The following is a 27,337-nucleotide window of genomic DNA, read 5'->3' on the forward strand; positions in this document are numbered from 1 at the left end:
TTCATTCAAAAGACTAAGGACAAAAGGTCAGGCTTATGCTGCCTTTAGTCGCATAACGTCATTAAGGGGACTTTTTCTCCTGGATTTCAATGCAGATGCTATTAAGAAAGATAACAGCGTTTCTGAAGAAATGACTCGCCTAAGAAATGAAAAAGCAGCCATCTTTTCTTCCGATAAACTGGCAAACAAAGATACTAATAATGTACGGATCTGCTTTTTCAACGCAAACAATTTAGGACAAAAACACAAACAGGATGTCGAGAAGGATCCATACATCAACACATGTGATGTTCTGGCATTAACAGAAACATGGCAAAAAACATGACAAACTAAGCATTATGGGGTTCTCCCAAAGTGGTCTCTACTGGAAGAAACGGATTTGGTTCATCGGTGGTCGGAGCTTGCTGTTGTGTGCTATCACGTAACTCCTTAACTCTGGAGAGCAATTCAGCTTATTCACCTCTACCCCCCACTATTGATGCTGTTGCAGTTACACATTTATTGAAACACAACAGCACCTTTACATGTTCCATTATTGACTACCTTTATTGTACCCCCGCAACGGACACAAAACTTCGGAAGTCCAGACCATCATTCAGGAACCTTCTTACAGATGTCTCACTTTTCATCTTATCATAGGATGGTGACTGTACACATAGATCTTCGAATCTTCCACAAACACATACATTGCAACATTCCTATAGAGGGGCTGGATTTTCCCAAATCACCAATTGTTCCTACACATCGCACGTGGGTCACCACATAGATCACGTTTGGATTAGAGAAATTCTTCATTCCACAAGTTATACAAACTATTGGACCTACTTACAGTGGGGACACAAAGCAAAATATTTGTAGATCTTATGTGATGGGTAAAGAAATAACATTTACTATGAACTAGTATACAATATTTCACTTAGAACAGTTTCATCTAACTTGATATTTTTTTTTCCAGAATTTATCCTGAAGTAAGTTTTTCCAGAGAGACAAAGAAAAGAGTATTACCATTCCACAGAGTTTATTTGCAGATACAAACTCTTTATGAAAAAAAAAACTTTTACATGATTAAAATATTTGAGCAAGACCTTTATTCCCTTCCTTTCACATTTGTTATGTGTCTCTTCAGCAAAACTATGAGGTTTACCTTGTTTTTAAAAGGGGTATTTGAGTTAATTGTATGCTTCTTAATGTAATGTTAGCTTGGAATCAGGATTCAAGTTTAAATACTTGGAAGACTTTTTCACAAAGATTTATAATAATGCTACCTTACTCCGGTTTCCAAATTAATGTTGAAACATTTAATTATTTATCTAGGAAAAATTTAGCTAACAACGGAAGAATATCGGTGTCTAATTACTACTTTTCTTCATACACCTTAAGCACGTCAGGACACATAGCGGCCGGCACCTTTCTGACCCGTGTACAAAGCTGTTCTAGTTGAAATTATAACATTAATATGAAAGGTTTTGCTCTATAAATTTTAAATATTTTAATTTGTTATCTGTTTGACAGGTTTTGAATAAAGGTTTCTGTTTAAAATAAGCAATTATTTTTAATTCAGTAACTGTCCAGTTAATGGACTGGTTTCTTTTCTCCATGAAGCACACGTCAACTTCAGTGATTTTGAAATGTAAAAGCTAAGCAAGTGTTGAAGTATATTTATTGACATTGTTTTTAAGGTCATGTGACCCCAAGTGTCAGGATTACTTAAAGTCATCAATCTTTCGTTCTCCACTGTGCATTAACTTTGTACATTTGAACTCCATCTCCAGTTATGTATTTTTTTTCATATTGTAAAAGAATGTGATGTCAACCAGTTTATCATTGAATGAAGTATATTGTAAATTTTAATTAAGTAATACATTTTTGTATATATATATATATATACAATGAAATAAAACTCAACGACCTTCCTCTAGTACTTTCGTCATTTCATGATTTTTTGTTTGTTTGTTTGATTAATTTACGTCCTATTAACAGCTATGGTCATTATGATGGCTCTTCAGGAAATGTTTATTTTTCAAAGAGCAAATCAATGACGTCACACATAGCGTGAGGGTCGCAAGGAACACACGTTTACATTACAACAATCTGATTAAACTACAGATCCTTTATTATCACTACGTTTGATGACGGAGTGGTTATATGGATCTGTATTTTAATCAGATTGAGGATACCGCTACCGAATTCATTACAATTTCCTACACTTTGTTGCCGATTCAGATATATTTTTTCTTTATCTCGCACACTTTCGATTCAGCCATTTTGTTTACTTTTAGTGCGTACGTCGACAATGCGCATGCGCGAAACTTCGACAACACAAATCCATCGCAGCTTCATTAGCATATCTATTATTTTGTCTGATCGGACGCCGTAATAGAATCAAGGATTTTGTATTCAAGACACTTTTGTTCAATCTCAAACGCATAAAGAAATTAAATTGAGGATATTTTTAATATGTTTTTCCATATTTTCTTCCGTTTATCGCATTTCAACAAAAAAAATAATTTCTTTGGTTGGGCCGAATGAACCTACTTTTTAAATTGATCACCTGCACAATTATGTATATGGCTTATTGACATTCAAATTACATAGATAATCCATGTTTTTGTTGACTTCAGAATGAACAGTCATAAGTGTTCTAAGTTGATAAGTACTTTGTCCGATGTAACAATCACCACAACGAGAACAAATCGTAGGCATATATCACACACTTCAATTAAAACCAATTCATGTGTGCCCTTTACAGTGAAATGCAAGCCATTTTTAAAACACTTGTACTACATTTTAATAATAAAACTGGACATGTAGCGCATCTAGGTGTCTTGCATTTTCGACACCACGCGGGTCAGCCATAAGAGTTATTGAACACTGGACTTGTTAACATGTGTTTTTTAATTTTTAGGTTTGTCTTCTACTCTGCAAGATAGTATGGTTTTCAAAAGTCTTTCTCATACGATCACTACTTTGCATTAACTGATTACATTTATTTTTAATCACAGGAAAAAAAATATTGAAATTTCTTGGGTTGAAAGTAGCCAAACAAAAGGGAATCAAACCGGTATTTACTTATTTTGGAAAAATGAAAGTATTAGTCACTCAATTAATTATTTTCATTGTCATTCGAAGGATTTGTTTTGATATTATTTTATGCAGAGAGCTTCACTGACTGTTGATGACAATCAATTAACATGTGTCAAAAGGTATAATATTAGTGGATATCAGTGTCTGGGTTACATCTAATTTAATTCTGAATGTTATACAGTGTTTACTGGTTATGACTGTTCTTACCCATGGTAAGATGAAATCATCAGTGTTACAGAAAGTAACGACATCAGCATGCTTTGATGACACTTTTTGCTTTTTGTAATGCATAACGTTATGAATGATATGCATTCAAACTTGATTTTTTTTTTCCTGTTGTATACCCTAACTTAACAGTTAGATATTTAGAACGATACCCAAGATTTCATTTTTCATTTTATAACAAACATTGCAATAGCCATTGAACAAGTTCAGATTATGAAAAACATATATTAATTAATTAATTAATTAATTAATGGGAAGGTTTTGTTATTAGAAGTCATGATACAAATCTGTTAATGGACCAATTGTAAGAGTGTAGTTAATGAAAATAATTTTGCCTTTGTGTGGTTTTGCAGCAGAAAAAAATGGAATGAGAATTAACGTCTTGAATGAAACATGGTATACACATTCAAGTCACTGAAATATATTGAAATCTTGGGTATGGCCATGTACATACTGGTATAGATGTTTGAGATGTTGTAAGAAATATATTGACCTAAATATCATAACCATAATATTAATAACGACACAATGCTTATACTCTTCTTATTTCATATCTTATATCGGTTATGTGGCCCTAAAGTGTTATGAAACTCATATATATCAAGCCGAAACTTTTTCTGTATATTTAAAAATATTTTTATTCATTTTTCAAAAATATGTACCGTATTTTCCGTCTTCTCGGAGCATTATAGTACTTCAAAAGGAAGATCGATTGAATCAGAAGCATGAACACACAGATGGTTACGTGGCGTCTCAAGGGGCCTTTACTCTTTGGATGAGGCGCTTAATATAACAGGTGCTCGTCTGTATACGATGTACCAAAACCTGAAAACAATCGAAAAAAAAACAGGGCCCCTCTGCGGATTTTACATAAGTTGGTGCTCGGTTTATTGTACCGGAAAATACTGGTACAAAAAAAAGAAACATGTCCTGTTTTCGGGTTACATTGGTTATGTATTTGTTACTTATTGTATTCTGTTGAGAAATTGTTCTTTATGTTACATAAGTTGAACCAGGAAATTTAGAATGTATGGTTTGTTTGTTTGATTAATTAACGTCCTATTAACAGCTAAGGTCATGTAAGGACGGTCTCCCATGTATGCGGTGTGTTGCGTGTATGTTGAGCGAGGTGCGTGTTTTGGGAGACTGCGGTATATTCATGTTGTGTCTTCTTGTATAGTGGAACTGTTGCCCTTTTTATAGTGCTATATCACTGAAGCATGCCGCCGAAGACACCAAGCAACACACCCCACCCGGTCACATTATACTGACAACGGGCGAACCAGTCGTCTGCGGTAGGGCGTAAGAATTGTACCTGCTGCCCCTATTGCATGATCTTAAAAGGCGACTAAATTTAGGATCTTGTCTTTTCTCTTCTCCCTAACTGACTTTATCTTTCCTAATGCCTCCCTTGGCACCGCCTCACTTTTGGTCTTGAGTTTTGCGTTCACCCCTGTGATGAAGGCTCTTGGTTCTGTCACCTGGTCGAGACACACCAAAGTCTATAAAAGTGGTAGTTTCTGCTCCTGCTAAGCGCTCAGCATACAGGGAGTGTAATCTTGGATAGAAGAAAGAATACCACAATGAAGACTGGTGCCATATGGACCTGGACTCCGGAGCCCCATGAACATCCAATTCAATCCAAGAGATGTCACAAACCAATTTTATTGGTAATACTATCAACACGCAAGTCTTGATATCCACTATGTCCACCCCGATCGACGGTCACTCGCAGGCTAAGTACTTCCATAAGTACTAACGTCCTAGCGATGACATTTTCGTCATCTCTCGAAGTGGATACCGAATTGAGGAGATGAGGAATGAGATTCGGGATGTTATTTACATGTATGACATTGTTGGTATTCATTGTGGTGCGAACAATCTCCCTAGAGATTCTGTCCCAATCATTCTTAATCGGTTTCAACAACTTTGTGAGAAGATCTGCTCCGTTTCTCCAACTGTAGAGATCGCCATTTCAGCACTCCTGCCACATGTTGATTCACGTTTTGACGACGCCAGACGCCGACCAACATTCATCAGCAGCATCAACATCAAGGCCAGACAGTTCAACGTCACACTACGCGCCCAAGCCTCTATTATCACAAACCTCCACTACAATCCGCATTTAGCCTTTGCATGGAACGGAAATATTTAGCAGCACCTACTCAGCAGAGACGGCCTTCATCTTAGCGCTCCCGGTACAGATAGGGTCGTCAAGGATTTACTGTCCGGGATATCTGACATCCGTTTACCTACGCAGACCCCTTCTACTTCGATCACCCCTATTCAGACTCGGTATCTTGATGCCTTGTTATCAGTACCCACTGAAAAGACACAAGATAATCCCGAGGTCCCAACGAGCTTTTTATTTCACGATGACCCATAGTCTTGGCCCGCATTGACCACCACCCTTTTTCAGAAGACTACTACGCAGAAGACTACTACCAGAAGACCTCTATTCAGAAGACTACTACCAGAAGATCCCTACTCTACCATTTAGTTTCATCACAGAAAGGTATACAAATCGGTGGGGGGAGAGGGGATGGGGACGTAGCTGAATATCGTACTGTAGATTATTCATCTGGGTTAGACATTTTTAGAAACAGATGTATTTTTGTCTATTCTTACTAATCCCGAAAAGCATAAAGGTAAGACATCAGTTGTAACAACATTAAAACCTAAGAGGGGAGCAGCTTTTCTGACCATGGAAATAGTGATAGAAAAGATTATTAGTCTTGTGACGGGTATTTTTGGGTAAATAAGGGTGTTCATAGTATTCCAAAAGCTTTTGTTTGTTTGTTTATTTAATTAACGTTCTATTAACAGCTATGGTCATGTAAGGACGTCATCCCATGTATGCGGTGTGTGATGTGCAAGGTGCGTGTTTTGGGAGACTGCGGTATATTCATGTTGTGTTTTCTTGTAAAGTGGAAGCATGCCGCCGAAGACGCCAAGCAATACACCCCACCCGGTCACATTATATTGACAGCGGGCGATGCTGAGCGCTAAGCAGGAGCAGAAACTACCACTTTTATAGACTTCGGTGTGTCTCGACCAGAAGACAGAATCCAGAGTCTTCCTCACAGGGGCGAACGCTCAACTGAAGATCAAATGTGAGGCGGTGCCAAGGGAGGCATTAGGAAAGATAAAGTCAGTTAGGAAGAAGAGAAAATATCCTAAATATAGTCGCCTTTTACGATCATGTAATAGGGGCAGCAGGTAAAATTCTAATACCCAGCCTGCAGGGCAATATTCCAAAAGCAAAACCCCGGATATGTAAACGGGGTTTATATATGATGTAATGTATATGATAAACAATGATGGGGTTATATACAGATTTAGTAAGTTTATAGGCGATGAAAATATTTTTGCACCTAGAGTTCATGGTAATGGTGGTGTAGCAGGTCTTGATTATAGCTGAATTTTCCCATCAAGTTAAAGGGAATCTTCAGAGTATAGCTAATCTTAGGTCCCCCTCACAGGTCAAATTTCAGATGATTGTTGATTATTTTAACATCCTATTAACATCCAGGGTCATGTAAAGACGGCCTCCCAGGTATGCTTTTGTTAGTGTGTAGCGTGTGTGAAGTACGAGGGGCGTGTTTCGGGAGACTGAGGTATGTTCGTGTTGTGTCTTCTTGTATAGCGGAAATGTTGCCTATTTTATAGTGCTATATCACTGATGCATGCCGCCGAAGACACCAAGCAACCCAACCCATCCCGTTACATTATACTGACAACGGAAGATCTTCCTACTACTGGTACTTCTCAGTTTGGCGATGACAGTATTATCTGGCGAGAACAAAAGAGCTGTGTACTACTGTCAACATATTACAAGTGAAATTAACAAAATACAAAAATGGTTCAACGCTTCGGGTTTTTTAATTTCTCAGAACAAGACTGCTGCTGATTTTATGTAAATTTCCAAATAAATATTCAAATTATCTTCAAACAGTATTCTCTTTAACATCCCACAGTATTTAGAAAAACATATTAAAAAAATACAATAGTCAATAGTAGGTAAAGTTATTGAAACATGTGTCTTTAAATATACTTCATCATTATTGATCATCTAATCAGTCTTAGGACTCCATCACCAACTACTAACAATAACTAACGATATCTTTTCGACACTTGAAACGGGTATAGAAATTCGAATGGTGTTTTGCGATATTAGCAAGGCTTTTGATAGAGTTTTGCATCGTGGCCTTTTCAAAAAAATATTAAACTTTGATTTTGTGGTAAACTCTTCTTATGGTTCAAAAATTATCCCAATAATCGTAAGGAAAGGATTGTTATTAATGGAAAATGTCATGTATGGACTAAAGTCACTGCAGGTCTACCCCAAGGTTCAATCCTTGGTCTACTACTTTTTTTGTTTTTATACACGACATAGTCGATAATATTATTATGTTAATATTTGCCAATGATACGTCATTATTATTTAAAGATGCTCCACCGCCGACTTATGGTATTTTTATATATATCAAAAACAGGAGCAGGCAAATTAGTATTTTTTCTGAAGTTTTCCTTCTTGAACCTGGTTGGCAAACTCTATCCACTTGACGGAAAAATAATAAAATCATCCAATTTCATGGTTCATAGATTGTCGCCCTCCTATCCCACTGACCTTCTTCCGCTTCCTCAATCGGATATGCATCACGACAATACTAGAGATGCTATTACATGTACAACTCTGTTAAATACAAAGACTCATTCTTGTCCTCTGAAACATCATCTGAGAAGTTTGGCACCTTAAATTCCTGTTAGGTCAAATTCATCACTTCCGTTTACAAATGAAGTGTGGTGCACTTTAAGACACTCTCTTCATTAGAAATCTCATCGCAACTCTTGCATGTTTGTTTGATTAATTAACGTCCTATTAACAGCTATGTTCATGTAAGGACGGCCTCTCATGTATGCAGTGTGTTGCGTGAATGTTGTGCGAGGTGCGTGTTTTGGGAGACTGCGGTATATTCATGCTATGTCTTCTTGTATAGTGGAACTGTTGCCCTTTTTATATAGCTACGTATATCACTGAAGCATGCCGCCGAAGACACCAAGCAACACATCCCACCCGGTCACATTATACTGACAACGGGCGACCCAGTCGTCCTACTCCCCATATGCTGAGCGTTAAGCAAGAACAGAAAGTACAATTTTTATAGACTTTGGTGTGTATCGGCCAGGTGAGAGAACCCAGAGCCTTCCTCACAAGGGCGAACACTCAACGCAAGGCCAAAAGTGAGGCTGTGCAAAGAGAGGCATTAGGAAGGATAAAGTCAGTTAGGAAGAAGAGAAAAGATAAGATCCTAAATTTAGTCGACTTTTACGATCATGGTGATGACGTCACACGAAAGTACATCAGGACGCTCAAAGGTTTAACTTCGTATATCTGTACACATAAACATGGTGGGAACACAGCCGCTTGCGATGTTTATTTACATTTTATTGTAATAAATAGTATGGCAATCCGAAATCTATTGCGTTACTTTAATTTCAAAAAGTGTAAATAAAAATATTTAACAATAATATATAAATTTAAACATATGGTATTCATATATTTTACCCTGTTTATACTCCATTTTCGACCGCCACTAGAAAACACGGTCACCATTATGTATAAACATAGACTGACATATGGCGAATATCAACTTGAAATTACAAATTCAATTCAAATTTTCTCAAAAAATCATACCGACATTTTAATAAGCGATTACTGTTTTCTAACTTTTACTTGGTGAAACACCTACGATGTGTGATTATGACCGAATCAAAATTTGCTTTCGTAGATGTACATATACAGTACTGCTGAGATGCCGAATTTCGTCCTTTTTCAGAGTCACAGAATTACGAATTCTGGATAACTTTTTCGTGAAAAATTTTGGAATTTAGTTATGACATACAAATGATTCAGTTCACAGTTACTTTTTATGATATTTTTAAACAAAATTTTAGTTATTTAGAATTCTCGAAGCCGCAATGTGTCCTGGTCGGCATTTGCAGTACTACGATCTGTATTCATAAATCTAAATGTAGTCTATCTAACATGTATTCAAATTATTTAAAAGTAACATCACTTAAATTTGAGACTTCACATAACATTCCATACAATAAAAGCGACTAAACACAAGGACATAGTCATTCAGATCCCCCGCAAATGGAGATATCAAAGCTGAAGTTAGTTTGATTGTGGAGACTTATGTGTATGAAAAAAACCAGGAAAAAGGAAGTTGAGCTAAAGAAAGATGGAGTATAATTCAAGTAGAGTGGGGCTGCAATTGTTGAATCAGGTATACAGCCTTGACATTTATATTAGACTATATACACAAAGATGGGTGGAGTTTTGCAAAGGAACATTAACCATTTACCATGATATTTTCAGCAATGTTTCCATGCGGTAACGGAAAAAAAGTGCAAAAATGAAAACTATAAATAGCTAAGGTACTACTAGTCATAAAAATAATGTGTTTGTTTGATTTATTAACGTCCTATTAACAGCTATGGTCCCCATGTAAGGACGTGCCTCCCATGTATGCGGTGTGTTGCGTGTATGTTGTGCGAGGTGAAGTGTACTGGGAGACTGCGGTATGTTCGTGTTGTGTCTTCTTGTATAGTGGAAACTGTTGCCCTTTTTATAAGTGCTATATCACTGAAGCATACCGCCGAAGACAGCCAAGCAACACCACCACCCGGTCACACATTATATACTGACAACGGGCGAACCAGTCGCCCCACTACCTGTATGCTGAACGCTAAGCAGGAGCAGAAACTACCACTTTTATAGGACTTTGGTAGTGTGTCTCGGCCTGGGGGACAGAACCCATGAGCCTTCCTCACCGGGGGGGATCGAACGCTCATATCTCAAGGCCAAAAGTAGAGGCAAGGTTTTGCCAAGGGAGGCATTAGGTGAGATAACCGCCTAGGGAGGCATTAGTCAGTTAGGAAGTCTGTTCAGGAAGAAGTGAAAAGATAAGACTCCTAAATTTTAGTCGCCTATTACGATCATGCAATAGGGGCAGGAAGGTTACCATATTTCTATTACGCCCTACCTGCCAGGGGCAAAAAAAGAATGTGTCTATGAAGGTTTCCTGGAAATTACTGCTCTGCTGCGTATTTACGAGTTATTGTTCCGGAAATCGGCAGAGGAAACCTGCCAACAAAAATATGATATTGTTTAGCAATGTTTCATAATGGTTACAGAAAAAAAGTACAATAAAAAAGTGAAAAACTTTAAAATAGCAAAAAGGCACTACTAGAACCATAAGGACTAATGTGACTATTGGAGTTTTACCGTGAATATTTATCTCTAACCAGTTTTTTCCCAGTTATGCTGCGGAAACGAACCCCTGGTACAAAACATATGATTATTTTCAGCAATGTTTTCCCATGGTTACGGAAAACAAAAAAGGCAAATTGAAAACCTAAAAATTAGAAAAAGGCACTACTAGACCATAAGAACAATGTGTCCTAGATTGAATGTTTCATGGAAAATATCTTCTGCTGGTTTTAGATGTTGTGACGCTGGAAACGGATTCTTACACAAAACAAAATATCTGCCATTTCTCAGCAATGTTTCCATGGTTACAGAAAACAATTACAAAAAAGTGGAAAACCTTAAAAATAGCAAAAAGGCAACTACTAGACCATAAGAACCAATGTGCCTCATGGAATTATTCCGGTGCATAATATCCTCAACCGGGTTTTAGAGTTATGCTGCGGAAACGAACCTGACCATGATACAAAAAATATGATATTTTTCAGCAATGTTTGTTTCCATGGTTACGGAAAAAAATGCAAAAAAAAATGAAAAACTAACAAATAGCAAAAGGCACTACTAGACCATTAAGACCGATCGTGCGTATGAAGTTTCGTGGAAATATCTTACTGCTTTTAGTAGTTATGCTCCGCGAAACCAAACCATTTCGTACGAGACGGACGGAAACCCATTTGTTTATCGTTGGGCTGGGGTGATAATAACACTTTGTCGGGACCATGTAAGGATCACTATTATGCAAGTTTCAGCCAAATCGCACCGGTTAGAACTTGAGAAGATCGTGAAATGTGTTTTCAAGATTCTTGGATTTCAGATCGACCACAATAAGATAAACAAACACTTTGTCGGGACCATGGTCAGGATCATTTTCATGCAAGTTTCAGCAAAATCGCACCGCGCTAGAACTTGAGAAAGAGCTTCAAAATGTGTTTTCAAGGTGGCGGCCATCTTGGATTTCAGATCACCCGAAAAATAAAACAACACTTTTTCGGGACCATGTCAGGATACTATTTCATGCAAGTTATCAGCTAAATCGCACTGGTTAGAATCTGAGGGAAAGTTTAAAAATGTGAAATGTTAACGCACGGCGGACGGCGGACGACGACGGACGAAACATGAACGCACTATAGGTCATCAATGACCCTTCGGGTCAGATGGATACTAATAAATTATAAATGTCTTTAACCTCCAAAAACCGTAAAAATATCATTTTAAAATCAGAATTTGCCAAGTTTTGATAAGTGTAATACTTTTGTTAATAAATCGGATTGTGTAGCAGGGATTTGTGCTTATTATGTTCATGTTTTTATTAGTCGCCATATTGTGTGTGTTTCATTTGAGGGACACGGATGTTAACTTTCTAACAATTCTACCCGCCCCTACCTGCAGGGGCAGCAGATGTAACTGTTCAAACGGTCTCCCAATCAACCAATCAGAATGTCCTGTTAGAGTAGACACAAGTATCCCCCCCTGTTACCCAGTACATCAGCAGGCTCACAAACCCACTAAAGGCAGACCGATGTATGTAACTGTAGTCTGAATACCTGTACTACTGGTGTCAGCCAAATGACAGTCTATTGTCTTGACATCCAAGCCAGTCCTATTCAGTATAATAATATAAAAGTGTCAAGTGTGTGTGGAATGGCAGGAGCCCACTATATACATACCCATTTTCTTTCATACCCTACCGGGTTATACTCTGTTGTTTTGTTGTCCAGTGGTCAGCATCGGACAGTTTTTTGTATCAGATTGGAGCGGTTTGGGAACGAGGGCGCCGATCTAGCCATTTAGGCGATGCGTTGATATACAACATCCGTTGTCCAACATGTAACATCGACGATACTACGCCATTTTATTATGTGGGATCTGACAATGTATTAGTGAGTCAGGATGTTTGTGCCACGTCCGCTCGTCTGACGGGGAACGGAACTAGTATGAAAAAAGCTGTCCGAATAATTTTCGTGGTGGACTGTAAGTCATTTCGCCCGTTAATCGTCTGTTCATGCTTACTTTTGAAAGGTGTTCTTGAACGCTGGAAATCGTAGAACCGTATTTGATCTAGAGTCCATGGTAAAAGGTCACCGTCGTGAACCCCCATATGGGTGTTCTATATTGAAAGGTAGTTGTATAAGGATCTGTATTTCAATCAGATTGCTTAATACAGCACGATCGCCTTTCTAGTGGTATATTGGTATTAGTGACTTGTTTGTTGCCACCGTCCGTCGTCTGTCTTGGTTGTGTAAAATTCCGATTAATAGCTCATCGTACTTTTCGGTCCGCTTTCCCGGTTCTATCATTTTCATGACCGTTGCGTTCCAGTAAACCAGTATCGGATCGGGTCGAAGTTCGAAGATCTATACCAAACTACAATCGTCTCAAGGATTTTGATACTTTATTACCTCTGTAGGAAGACTAAACTTCGACCACCCCTGAACTCTCACAGCGAATGCTAAGAGAAAAAGAATAAACTCCCCCGAAAGACAATGTAAGTAAAGACGCAATCATCATACATTGCAAAAATGTGAAAAAAATCGCCAATGTAACCCTATTAAAAATCCAAAAACTTATTACAGGTGTTATAGAATACCCAGTGAAAAGGCATCAGGGGCTTGGGAAACGGAGATTTGATTGGTAGTATGTACTGATGACATGCAGAAAAGTGAAACTATTAAAAAGAAAAAACAATTGGGCGAGTATCGGATCATCTGTAAAGGAAAACTCCAGTCTCAACAGACAATAGTTGAACGCGTAATATACGGCGTCTCTCCAGACATACTAAATCTCGGATTGCTGATAATTTTTACAATGCCTCGAAGAGGCAGAGGTTGGTAAATCGTCACCCCGCATGAAAGGGTGCAGTAAGATAGTACTGAAGGCAGGTGACAATCTGTCAAAATATAAACTTTCTAAAGCTGTGAAAGAAAAACACTTGCCACTTTACGCCGGGTATCCGGTCTACATAAAGGGTGTATCATTGCCACCCTGCCTAGTGTGCATTTTCTTTTCTTTCTCTTCCTAACGTATATCTAGTATAATTATAATATATGATTATATTATTGGCCGTTATTGGGTAGACAATCGGTTAAATGTGGCAGGTTTAATCAGTTGATCCAAAAAAACATAAATTATATATGATACAGAATAAAGCAAGACTCTATATCTACATCTTCTTTTTTTTTAAAACGATGGTAAAACTACTTTCCTCTTATCACTTTTACATTTATGATATTGTTTTCATTTTTTTTTTAATTTAACGAGCGGCCAAATGTTTGCTTCTTCTACTTTCTGTCTTCCTTCACTCTCGTATATTAGTAACGCATGAAAATTCGCATCACTTATATAAATTTAAAAAGTACAGGATGTACACAACTTATTCAGGAACCCCCCCCCGAGGACGAATCAATAAACCGAGTCGGGTTCAAGTCCAAAGCAAGGAACCCGGTAAACAGGTGCCCCTAAGGGTACTATCTCCATTAATAGAAAACGGAAAGCGTGGTGTGAAGGGGGGTCCCGCTGCTACCTTGGTGATGCTGTGTATTGGCATTAAAATGCCACATGCCATAACCATAGCAATGTATGGCGTTTTAGAATTGGTAGCCGTGCTGGCCCTCAGTCCCCGGGCCACCTATAATGGGGGTCATTGATCGTAATTATAAAAGGACCGACTAAATTTAGATCTCTTCTATCTTTTTCTTTTCTTGTCCTACACTGGACTTCATCTTTCTTTATTTTCCAAATGCCTACCCTTGGCGGCACCCGCCTCACATTTTTTGGCCCTTGAAAGTTGGAGCGTTCCTCCCCCTTGCGGAAGGTGCACGGGGTTTCTGGTGCTCCCCCTTGAGCCGAGGGACCACCAAGTCTATAAAAGTTGAAGTACAAACAATGACCATACCGCAGGTCTCAGCCACTGCATCGTAAGACCCTAGGCACTAACCCAGCCCCCCCCTCCCCCGCCAACAAGCTACGCAGTCTCACCCAAGCACGCCCACCACCCCTAGCCTCCACAACCCCCACCCTCCCCCCAACCTCCCCCCCAACACAAAAACACCAATACCCGCGACACACCCCTCCATCCCAAAACACTGCACCACCCGCACTGCAACAACATACAATGCAACAGAAACCAGTCATACATGGGGGAGGTCCGTTCCATTACATGACCATAGCTGTAAATAGGACGTTAATTAAATCAAACCAAAAAACAAACACAACCCCTACTGTCGAATGTAACTGGTTATAACTAGACCCTATGTTTGATTTAATAAACATCCTTACTGAACAGCTCTACCGGTCGATGTAAGGACGGCCTCCCATGTCAGGGAGCGGTGTGTTGCGTGTATGTTGTGAGAGGTCGCGTGTTTGGTAGAACTGCAGAAAAAACATGTTGTGTCTTTCTTCTATAGTGGGAAATGTTGCTCTTTTTTATTAGTGCTATATCCACTGAAGCACTGCCGACATTGTAGCCGCCACAGAGCCCTAAGCAACAACACCCCATCGCGTTTACGAATTATACTGACAACGGGCGAACCCAGTCGTCCCTCCCACTCCCTGTAATGCTGGAGCGCGTAAGCAGGAGAGTAACTTACCTACTTTTATATAGACTTTAGGTGTATCACGGGGTAGGGGGACAGGAACCCCGAAGCCATTCTTCACAGCGGTGCGTAAAACGCTCACCACTCAAAGCCCAAATGTGTGGCCAAAGAGTGAGGCGTGTTCCAAGGGAGGCATTAGTGAAAGATCCAATCAAATTTTGGGGAGAAAGGAGAAAAAGATAAGATCCTAAATTTAAGGTCGCCCGTTTTACGATTCATGCAATATTATGTTATGTTTGTTTGATTAATTTAACGTCCTATTAACACAGATATGGTAATAGTATAGGACGGCCTACAATTGCCATGCGGTGTGTATAGCGGTGAATGTTGTTCGAGGTGCGTCTTGTTTTGGGGAGACTTGCGGTATATTTATGTCTGTGTCAACTTTTATAGTGGAATCTGATTGCCCCTTTATTATTAGTGCTATATCAATGAAGCATGCCGCCGAAAGACACCAAGCTACACACTCCACCCGGTCACCTTATACTGACAAACGGGCGAACCATTCGTCCCCGTTCCCTCGTGTGCTGAGCGTCTAAGGCATGAGCATGAAACAACTTCACTTCTTATAGACTTAGGCTGAAAGTCACGTGCCTAGGGGACAGGAACCCAGATCCTTCCTCAACATGTGCGAACGCTCAAACCTCAAGGCCATAAAGTTGAGGCAGGTCCTCCCCAGGTTGGGCGTTAGAATTTGTACCTGCTTGCCCCTATTGCATGATCGTAAAAAGGCGACCTAAATTATAGGATCTTTTTCTTTTTCTTCCCTAACGGGACTTTATCCTTTCCTAATGCCCTCCCCATGATCATGCAATAAGGGCAGCAAGGTACAGAATCTAAAACGCCACTACCTTGCAGGAGCAACTCAAGCGGCTGCTGTCTAATGTTTTCAAACGAGAAAGGAATGCGATCACCAAATAAGACTTGAAACATGATGTTTATGAACTAACAAACGTCCTAAGCCATGAACGTGGCGTAACATATGGCATAAAATGTTGATAATAGTGACATAAAATTTTAAATAAACGACGCAGAGAATTGGTCGAGACACGGAGGGTTAAACACTACGGTCAAGAATAGATATCGCTGCCCCACTGAAATGAGTTAACCGCCGCAATTATCCAAGATATAACAAATGGGTTTCCGTCTGGTCCGTCCGTACGAAATGGTATATCCGAGCATAACTAAAACAACTAGTATATATTATTCCACGAAAACTGTAGTACCTTTTGCTTGGAAACATTGCTGAAGAATCATCATATTTTTGTACCATGTATCGATTCAGTTGTACAACACTAAAACCAGAAGAGATATTTTCCACGAAACCTTCATTAGACACATTTGTCTTATGGTCTAGAATTGCCTTTTGCTATTTTAAGGTTATCCTCTTGTTCTGTGCTTTCTGTAACCATGGAAACAAATGCTGAAAATGGCAGATTATATGTGAAAGAATCGTTTCTCCGGTTCACAACCTCTAATACCGAGGCAGAGATAAATTTTCCAAGAAACAATCATATGACAGCATTGTTCTACTTAATGGTCTTGTAGATCATTTTGCATATTTTATATAGGTTTCATTTTTGCACTTTTTCCAGTAACCATGTGAAACAATGCTGAAAATATCATGATCAAATGGAAAAATGTTTACTTTGCAAAACTCCACCCAACTTTGTGTAGATATAGTCTAATATAAAATGACAATGGCGGCTTGTATACAGATTCAAACAATTGCCATGCCCCGCTCCTACTTGAATAAATACCTCCATCTCTATTCTTAAGCTCAACTTCCTTTTATCCTGTAATTTTTTTTCCATGACACATGAAGTTTTCCAACAATCAAACTGTCTGCTTTCAGCTTTGATATCTCCATTGGGCGGCGGGATCGTGAATGACTATGTCCTTGTTCAAATTATCTTCAAACAAGTATTTCCACTAGTTAAACATCCACAGTTTTAGAAAAAAAAACTATATACAAACTACAATAGTTCAATAGTAGGTAAAGTAATTGAATGATGCGTCTTTAAATGTTCTTGGAACATTCATTAATTGATCGATCCTAATAATTTCCTCAGGACTCCATCACCAACCTACTATACAATAACCGTGACTAAAAATTTCGAATGGTGAGTTATTCGATATTAGGTTATTGCCTTTTACAAAAAATATTATAAACTAACAATTGTGGTTAAACTCCTTATAATGGTTCAAAAAATTCTCGTTAATAAATCGTAAAGTAAAGGGATTAATAATTAATTGAAAACTCTCTAGGTATGGACTAACGTCACCGGCAAGGTTCTACCAGAGGGGTCATAATCCTTGGTCCCATCTAGAACCCTACGAGGGAAACAACTTTTTAATAATAAAACCATAACTTGAATGAAAAAGAATTTGTATTACGAATGGTTTTTTTAGGAAAAATTGCCCCTCGGCTTATAGGTGATATACACAAACAATCTATTTTAATTACAAACGTGGATCAAAAACAATAAAAGTAAATGTATAATACTATCGTTCGAACAAGTCTGACATTCATTCCTTGGCAATATTATAACAGCGGATCATAACGGATTCTGTGAACGAAAGCAGTCTGAAAACTGGTAACTATGCCACGTCAGAACTGGGGCGAGTTTTACACATTATACTGACTGAAAGGTACACATCAGCGTCTTAAAAAGAGTACTTTGTGTAAGAAAAACACTACTTATGCTATGGCTATGGTATATGTTGAACGTGGAAGAGTTTCTTTATCTATTAATAAAGCCCTGCAGGGTCAGGGCGTTAGAATTGTACCTGCTGCCCCTATTGCATGATCGTAAAAGGCGACTAAATTTAGGATCTTATCTTTTCTCTTCTTCCTAACTGACTTTATCTTTCCTAATGCCTCCCTTGGCACCGCCTCACTTTTGGCCTTGAGTTGAGCGTTCGCCCCTGTGAGGAAGGCTCTGGGTTCTGTCCCCTGGCCGAGACACACCAAAGTCTATAAAAGTGGTAGTTTCTGCTCCTGCTTAGCGTTCAGCATACAGGGAGTGGGACGACTGGTTCGCCCGTTGTCAGTATAATGTGACCGGGTGGGGTGTGTTGCTTGGTGTCTTCGGCGGCATGCTTCAGTGATATAGCACTATAAAAAGGGCAACAGTTCCACTATACAAGAAGACACAACACAACACGAACATACCGCAGTCTCCCAGTACACTCACCTCGCACAACATACACGCAACACACCGCATACATGGGAGGCCGTCCTTACATGACCATAGCTGTTAATAGGACGTTAATAAATCAAACAAACAAACAAACAAATCAAACAAACAAACAAACAAACTAAATTAATGGATGAAACTAAAAATACTAACTATTGCATTTTAAAGGAATGTCCTAATGAAATGGAAGAAAACAATGATAGCTAGATTTTACAGTTGAAATTGAAAGTTAATAATTGTGGTTTTGGCTAGATATGTACGTGAATATATGATTTAAAACTGTTTCTTAAATCTGATTCTGATCTATTTAAATTCAAGTTAGAAGATCTTTTTAGATAGGAATGTATACGTTTGATAAATGATTCATTTAAAGGAAATGTATACAAACATCTTATTACAACTTATTTTTGTTAACCTTATTTAGATAAATCTTTTGACATTTAAGTTAAGAGAAACATATCTAAATTTCGGTTATCTGCCCATGATTTGAATAGAGAGAGGGGAAGATACAGGAATATACCTAGGAATGTTCATTTAGTAATGATGATATTGAAGATGAAATTCGTTTCTGCTATAGATACTACAAAAGATATAAAATTTAATGGGGTTTTTTTTTGTCAAACTTTTATGAGTTGGTGTGAAAGTGTATAGGTTTTGTTATGTGAACAATGTCCTAATGTCTTATGTATTATTGTGTATGTATTTGTTAATATGTTGTAAAACTTTAGCAAAACAAAGGATCTGTAGTGCTAAACATGGTTATGAAAATGATTCCCGACGATGCAAATTTCAGAACGACGTCGACAATATAAGTAAATGGCCTGAGACGTGGAATATGAAATTCAACAACAGATATGTGTAGTATCGTGAGAGTAGATTTTTTTGTATTTAAACTTTAAAGTGTATTAAACAATAACAAAAGAATCAGTCGGAAGTATCTGAGAAATCAGGGCGCTTAAATATTTATATACCAATGCTGATCAACTTAAATAAAATGGAGGAGCAATTAGATCCAAATAAGTAAATCCAGACATCATACGAATCATTAAAGTTAAAGCCAAAATAATAAATAAGTGGTTATAGAATCAGAATACAACATCGGAAACCATTTCTCTGTTGAAGAAAACTTTGGTTTTATTAGTTTATAACGTCCTGTTAACAGCCAGGGTCATGTAAGAACGTGCCAGGTTTGTTGGTGGAGGAAAGCCGGAGTATCAGGAGAAAGACCACCGACCAGTACCAGGCAACTGCCCCACATGGGATTCGAACTCGCGACCCAGAGGTGGAGGATTTGAGGTAATATGTCGAGACATCTTTTTTTTTTTAAGGATAAGAATAATTTCATTTTTCCCATTCAATAGGGCCTCGGGACATCATAAACCTCACACACGACCGAGGTCCTTCAATGAAACATGGACGATGAGACAGAACCATATTATAGATGAAAAAAACACAAAATAACAGCGTGGGAAAATGGCGAAAAAAGTCAAACCCAGGAAATTATTACCAGCACTAGCATACAGACTGATCAGAGGTGACATGATCCGAGGTTTTTTAAAGTTTAACAAGTAATTATGTAACGACAAGGAGAGCCGCAGATAATATCCAAACATCTTGTGCAACAAATAAGTATATAATTGTCATGAAGACACGTAGGTCTACATCACTCAAAAAGCTTTAAGCACACACAAAGCAAGAAGGAACATTCGGAAAAGGTTTATTTAGCATAACAGTGATGGTCATAGATAAGGGACAATCGTCCAGAAGATGTGATACCGGCCAACCACAGTGAATATTTTTTTTCTATAACTACATATCAGATATATTTTAGATTGGAAACTGTGGTCACAAACACTTTTATCCTCACCATTACCAAGATGTAATATTTGATTCCAGTGTAGAGGATCTTAGGATACTGTACTGGTAATAACTTAAAAATAGTTACAAAATTGGTACCGCATCGGTATAGCTCAGTGATCATTGAAAGAAGTAAACCTCACAATTAAATTGCATATTTTTAAGAGAAAACATTTTTGATTATACCAATGAACAAAGGGAAGTAACTCTTACTTCAAAAAACTTGAGGACATTGAATAATTAGGCGGTTTTATTAGTGAAAGACAGATTATTTCTACATTAACTGGTCAAGTACTTTTAAGTTTATCAGTTCAAACATGTTATTTTTGCATTTTTTATCACCTGCGAAACGCGTTTGCTGGAATTTAAATTGTGCTCTTTTCGTCCGTTCGAGATTCTTTCCCAAGGCTGTAGCTCCAAAACCATTCAACGAAACTCCTTGAAGCTTTCCTTTTATATCAGAGAAGTGCCCTAGTTGTGCCTTTTGATATTGCGGACCTTTAATGGTATTTGTTGCCACCATAGAAAATAACTTATTAAAAAATACCAAATTATGTTTGCTTTGTTACCTCCTGTTATTTTTTCGGTTTAAAATACTCACATATTGATATTTGTGACTTTGGACAACTGCGTACACATGAGATAAAAATTATAAAATGTAGCTCTACTTATTTATTTGGACAACTGCGTTCAACATATGAGATACAAATTATAGAATGTACATATTTAGGTATTTAATATAGCTTTTGTTGTGTTTTATAGTGTCGATTGATTATATACGTCGATAAAAAATTTAACTATTGTATATCATTATTACACATGGAATATCTCGAAGTCCATGCACGTGTTCCCCTAGGACCATTGTTGTGTTATTTGGGACAGATTGGATAACAATACGGCCGGCATGCCGCCATCTTGGATTGTGATCATTGAAGTATGTTACCGCTATTTTCCGAATTAGGCATCTGTCTAAAATTGTATAGGTTCCCATATGCTAATCGTTTAAACAGCCGATCTTTTTTTTTTATAACATTATGTATTCATGGTTAAGGTAACTCAAGTAACTAGAATGAATACCATTTTAATAATTGAATTGGAACTTTTTTATACGCTTATCAAACTGAATATTTCATTTTATATCTTCCTCAATATTCCAGGGGTTCCGATCACTTACGATCTCTACACCCCTGGATTATCTCATTGTGAAATTGAAGGCAGCTCAGCGGAAAACATTTAACCAATCACAGGCTAGCAAAGATTTCCTTTGAAGATTACAGAGAGAGCGACGCCTAACATCAAAGCCACACAGTCCTTGCAGGCATTGCAATCTCCGGTGCACAAAATCGATAATCCTCTGGTGATGCATGTATTAGAAATTCTAACTACTGTCCAAAATTCCATACAGGTAATATTAAGTTGGTGTCCATCCCATATTGGCATCCCGGGGAATGAATTAGCAGATAAATCAGCTAAATTAGCCCTACAGAAACCAAACCCAGACAAACCGATACCATATAACAAATCGGAAACCGTCTCTGTGCTAAATAACATCTTTTTACAAGTCTGGCAGAACAAGTGGACCACTTCCAGTGTAGGTAAGCTAATGAAAACACATGTACCCTTTGTTAAACTAAGTAAATCTAAGAATAAAGTTAAAAATGTATCTAGAAATATGATGACCCGCTACACAAGATTAAGAACGGGACATTGTGGCCTAAATTATACTTTATATAAATACAAAATTCATGATACCGGAAATTGTGACTCATGTGGGGTACCGGAAACAGTCACCCATTATATATTACATTGCGACAAATTTTATTTACAGAGACAGAAACTTTACATGAACCTAGACATTGCTCCAGATACTGTACCGGACATTAGCCACTTCTTTACGGACTCCCCGAAAGTGGTTGCAGCGATGCTGAGTTACATTAAAGATACACCCTTGTCACAGATTTTATAATATTTTATACCTATATTCTCCTTAATTAACATACATTTAGCAACATTACACAAGAGTCCAGAGTTTGTAGGTAGGGGATATCCCAATCACTGCTCTCTCTTTCTGATTGTTGCAACATGTATGTCACTCACCTTACTGTATAGATTTTTCTAGACGAGATATCTAGTCTTAACCTTTACTATAAATTTTGTACCTTATTATACCAATATAGTCATGTAGAGCAATGTCCGTCGGTAGGGGACACCCAACGACAGCTCAGTTTTACCTAAACTAATTTCCACAGTCTGGCCTTTTTCAAATTGTTATATACCTCGGGTTACTTATAACCCATATACATAGTTTAAACTTTATAATACTTCGAATGTCAAGTCGCCTCTTTCTATATCTACTTGTTAACTGCTGACATCTCCATCTTCAGCTTTCATCAAATGATAGGTCGCCCAGTAGGTTAGTTACTGGATAGTTATATACATATAGGATTAGGGGTCAAGGCCGGGGTGTCACCGTATCAGTCGGGGACACATTAAACCCGAATTTGGCCCACCCCACCCAAACCCTCTCCTTTTAAATATCATTAAATTAGGGTTTGTTTGGGTTTTTTTTAGGTTATCTCCCTTGGACCGTATAGGGCGTATATTTTTCAGTAGGATTTTTCACTAGATTTTTCGGCCCGATAGTTAGGAATAAATAGAAATAGGTCACAGTCTACTTACCTCTTGAGATCTTGGTTATTTCTCGGTTTCTAAATTATTATATTGATACCTCGGTTTTGGGTACATACACATATCGGTGTCCTATCCAGTCATAATCTCTGTACATCCTTAATAATTTTGATTACTGACTATAGTTCACTGATATTTCATATGCACAAGATATTGTTTGTTAATCAGATTCTGGTTTTCTTTCTATCATGGTAATCTCATAACCGATCTCAATGTAGGAAATTCACTCTAAATAATTGTAAACTAAATTCGAATAATTTTTATTGTAATATTCGAATGCAGAACATTCGTTACTGGACAAACCATAGCACCACTAATCCCTAACCTTTATCCAGTGATCAGTTTGTCCAAGTTATAATTATTAACGGGAAATTCTTATTGATACCTACTACCAGTAGATATCATATTGTCTATATACAACGTCATGTGAGTGTGTGTACTAGTGTTTGTGCGCGCACGTAAATTTGCATATATTATTTATACTTAAATATTTTGATTTAAACATATTTTATTGTGTAATTTTTATATACAATGGGATTAAATACTTAAATAATTCAGTAAAACTGTTTCTGTTATAGTTATAAATAGCTCAGGAAATACAGATATATATATATATATATATATAGCAAGAATACGTATAATTGCTTAAGTAACTTTTACCCTCACTTTTTCCATGCGTGAGCAGTTAATAAACTAAAATAATATATTTAATTAATTGAATTAGTATTATACACCACTATGGGAGAAGCGTTATGGGTAGGCTAAGCCTGTTATCTTATCCATATTATATGTATTTGCATATATAATAAAATTAGTTGAAATAAATTATTCCTAATTTCACTTCATTTGTAAAAATAACACAACACTAATGTTTCTTCTTGATTGTATAATCTGTATCTCTTAGATAAAACTTTATTAATTACAAAATTCATTAATTATCTATCTATCAAAATCAAGAAAGAGTCTTTGTACAAACTGATTCTACATGTAATAGGTGGTCTTCCCCATTCTTGAACCCACTAATGTTGGCACTAAATGTGTTCTTGTCATAATTTACAAAAGCAAAAACATATTTGCTGTAAAGTTTATATGTGCTGTAATTTTATACCAATGAATCAAGAAGAACTTTTAATATAGTATAATAATATTCATCACAAAAAATTACCAACATTTTGAGAATTACAGTACTTTCAATACATAGATTTTTATTTTACAAGTACAAATCAGAGCTGAAAATGATATTTGGCAGCGCTGCAAAAAAAAATCATTATATTTGCATCAAAAGTCATGTGAAATGAGTACCTACGTTTAGACCATGAAGCCAAATTGTGGTCTACTATTTCTTTTCACATTTTTTTTCAGTGGTATTACATGTACTATGATTACAAAGTGATTTCTGCAAATATTTTTGCCAACTAAACATACACAAGCCATAAAAAACACCAGTTTTACAGTACATAAATTCTGTGTTTTAACGGTTATAAGGCATTTGAATGATTTTCACAGCTAAATTCATCAAATCTTATGGTTTTCATAGATTACTGAAAGAAAAACATGTTAAGCTTACAGCACATTGAACTTGAATAAAACTTAAATACATGTAAAGAGAAAGTGTTCTTGTGACAATACAATGTAAAATTATCTTTATATCATTTATATTGTAAAATTATCAATATGAAATATTTTACTGATTAAACAATTAACAAAAATAACTTAATCATTGAAATGAAACAGTCATATCAAAAAGCATGACAGGAACATATTTAGTGGGTACATAAAGAATGAAGCTATAAAGCAATAGCACTTGCAATTGGGAAGACCATCCATAACTAAAGGGCAGTGGCGCTGGTGTGAGAGTGGATTGTGATCAGGAGTAATTAACTGGTAAACAGTAGAGAACAATACGACAGGTAAACAGTATCATTAACTGATCCTCCTAGGAAAACATTAGTCAGGTGTGATAAAAACAGCGTGAGGTAATTTAGTCAAGGTAACAGTGACCCCTAACCTGTACTGACGAGCGAACAAAATAGACATGGTTGTAGGCCAACATCCAGGTGAGGTAATTTAGTGATGGTGGTAAACAGTACCCTTACCTGTTCCTACAAGAGAAACAATAGACAGGTAAAAGCTGACTGACTACAATTACATATTACCTTGATTACAATTCCTGTTCACATAGGACAATTAGGATAAGGGTCCTAGTGATTACTGTAAACTCAAAGTCCACCTTTCTCTAGACCAAAACAGTAGCGTGAGATGTAAATGTTAACCCTCTCCAATCAAACCAATTCAGAATGTCCTGATACAGTAGAACAGTTACTTACCTGTAATCATATCGGGCCTCCACCAATTGGGAGGACCGAAGGTTACTGAAGTCTGAATACCTGGTTACTCTGGTGTGATCAGCCCAATGGACAGGACCTATCTCTTGGTATACAAGCCAGGATTATACAGTATTAAAAATAAAAGTGTTCAATTGTCAGAAAATAGTCACCAATCACTCAGCTGTCCAAAGTTTGACATCTGCACCAGCTAACCTTGACGATCACTCAAGAAACTACTTGCCATGTCTTTTTGACTTTCCCATTCACCGACGCCATTATGAGGTTAAGAAACCCGAAACAACCTTGTCCGATATCATTGAAGCCACCATTCTTGATGGACACACTCAACTTGATGACCTGCTAGATATCCTGACTGAGGGAGTTCCACCACTAGAGACCACTACCCAACCCCACTGCATGACCACCACTACCCGTCCCCACTGCGAGAACACCACTACCCGTCCCCACTGCGAGAACGCCACTACCCCTCCCCACTGCGAGAACGCCACTACCCGTCCCCACTGCGAGACCGCCACTACCCGTCCCCACTGCGAGACCGCCACTACCCCTCCCCACTGCGAGACCCGCCACTACCCGTCCCCACTGCGATACCGCCACTACCCGTCCCCACTGCGATACCGCCACTACCCGTCCCCACTGCGATACGCCACTACCCGTCCCCACTGCGAGACCGCCACTACCCGTCCCCACTGCGATACCGCCACTACCCGTCCCCACTGCGAGGCACCACCACTTCCCGTCCCCACTGCGAGACCGCCACTTCCCGTCCCCACTGCGAGACCGCCACTTCCCGTCCCCACTGCGAGACCGCCACTACCCGTCCCCACAGCGAGACCGCCACTACCCGTCCCCACTGCGAGACCGCCACTACCCGTCCCCACTGCGAGACCGCCACTACCCGTCCCCACTGCGAGACCGCCACTACCTCACCCGCCCCCCCCCACCGCCACTAACCCGTCCCCCTGCGAACCGCCACTACCCGTCCCCACTGCGATACCGCCACTACCCGTCCCCACTGCGATACCGCCACTACCCGTCCCCACTGCGATACCGCCACTACCCGTCCCCACTGCGATACCGCCACTACCCGTCCCCACTGCGATACCGCCACTAACCCGTCCCCACTGTGCGATACCAGCCCACTCTCCCGTACCCCACTGCGAAACCACCACTTCCCGTCCCCACTGCGGAGGACCACCTGCTACCAGTCCCCACTGCGAGGCCACCACTACCCCGTCCCCACTTCGAGACCACTAAACGCCTGCAGCCCTGTATCAGAATCCCGGCCTGACTCCATCTTCAGTTTGCTGTCCATCCACTTCACCACCATCCACTCCACTACTCAACCACCCATTCTTCTGTGAGCTCAGATCTGTCCTCCTAGATGAGTTGAAAGAAGTCTAACCACTCCCGACTCCCTTCTGTCTGCCTTCCAACCCAGTCCTACTCCTCTGTTTCTGACCGAGAGCGTCGTCTACAGCAGATGTTCAAGAAACTCCACTGTGTCCATGGTGATGTGATTCAGCAGCTGTCCAGCTTCTACCGATACCAGGCCGGAGCAGTGGTGATGGAGCGTCTTCAGAATCTACGTGATAGTCCCGCCACCTACCACCCATCCATCAACAGTTACTATGACAACCAGCTTAACCTCATCATGGACCGTGTGGAGACCAGTCTTGATGGACTTGACACCACAACCCGTGAGAGGACCCGCCACCAGAGTGAGCCACTGTCAGCCTCGACTCGTCCGCTGTCCAGACCCGTCCTCTCCAGGAAGGCCGTCCGTCTGATGGAAGAATGGTACTACCTCAACACCGAGCACCCCTACCCATCCCCAGATGTCATCTACCGCCTCGCCGACCAAGGACGCATCAAAGAGGAGCAGGTCAAGAAGTGGTTCAGCAACAAGAGAAGTCGTACCAACAACACCAAGACAGTCTCCGAGATCTCCAAGAGACGCCGCCGACTTCAGGGATCCCCCGGTGTGATCTATCTACCCAGCTATGACTATTGCTGAAATGACTAAAATCTAATTTTGATGCATTGTATTGTGCTTTGATTGTTATG

The 27,337-nt window shown here is 38.8% G+C and overlaps 2 protein-coding genes across 2 annotated transcripts; both read left to right on the forward strand.

The window, feature by feature from the left end:
• The first annotated feature begins 338 nt into the window (after window positions 1–338).
• Window positions 339–26,527, forward strand: LOC138330606 (uncharacterized). Its single transcript, XM_069278164.1, has 3 exons — window positions 339–421; window positions 956–968; window positions 25,409–26,527. The coding sequence occupies exons 1-3, from the start codon at window positions 339–341 to the stop codon at window positions 26,525–26,527; spliced, it is 1,215 nt and encodes a 404-aa protein (XP_069134265.1).
• Window positions 26,528–26,753: 226 nt separating this feature from the next.
• Window positions 26,754–27,287, forward strand: LOC138330607 (uncharacterized). Its single transcript, XM_069278166.1, has one exon. It carries the CDS (start codon window positions 26,754–26,756, stop codon window positions 27,285–27,287), a length of 534 nt encoding a protein of 177 aa, XP_069134267.1.
• The last annotated feature ends 50 nt before the right edge of the window (window positions 27,288–27,337 follow it).

This window comes from Argopecten irradians, chromosome 9 (assembly GCF_041381155.1).
Source record: "Argopecten irradians isolate NY chromosome 9, Ai_NY, whole genome shotgun sequence".
NCBI lineage: Eukaryota > Metazoa > Mollusca > Bivalvia > Pectinida > Pectinidae > Argopecten > Argopecten irradians.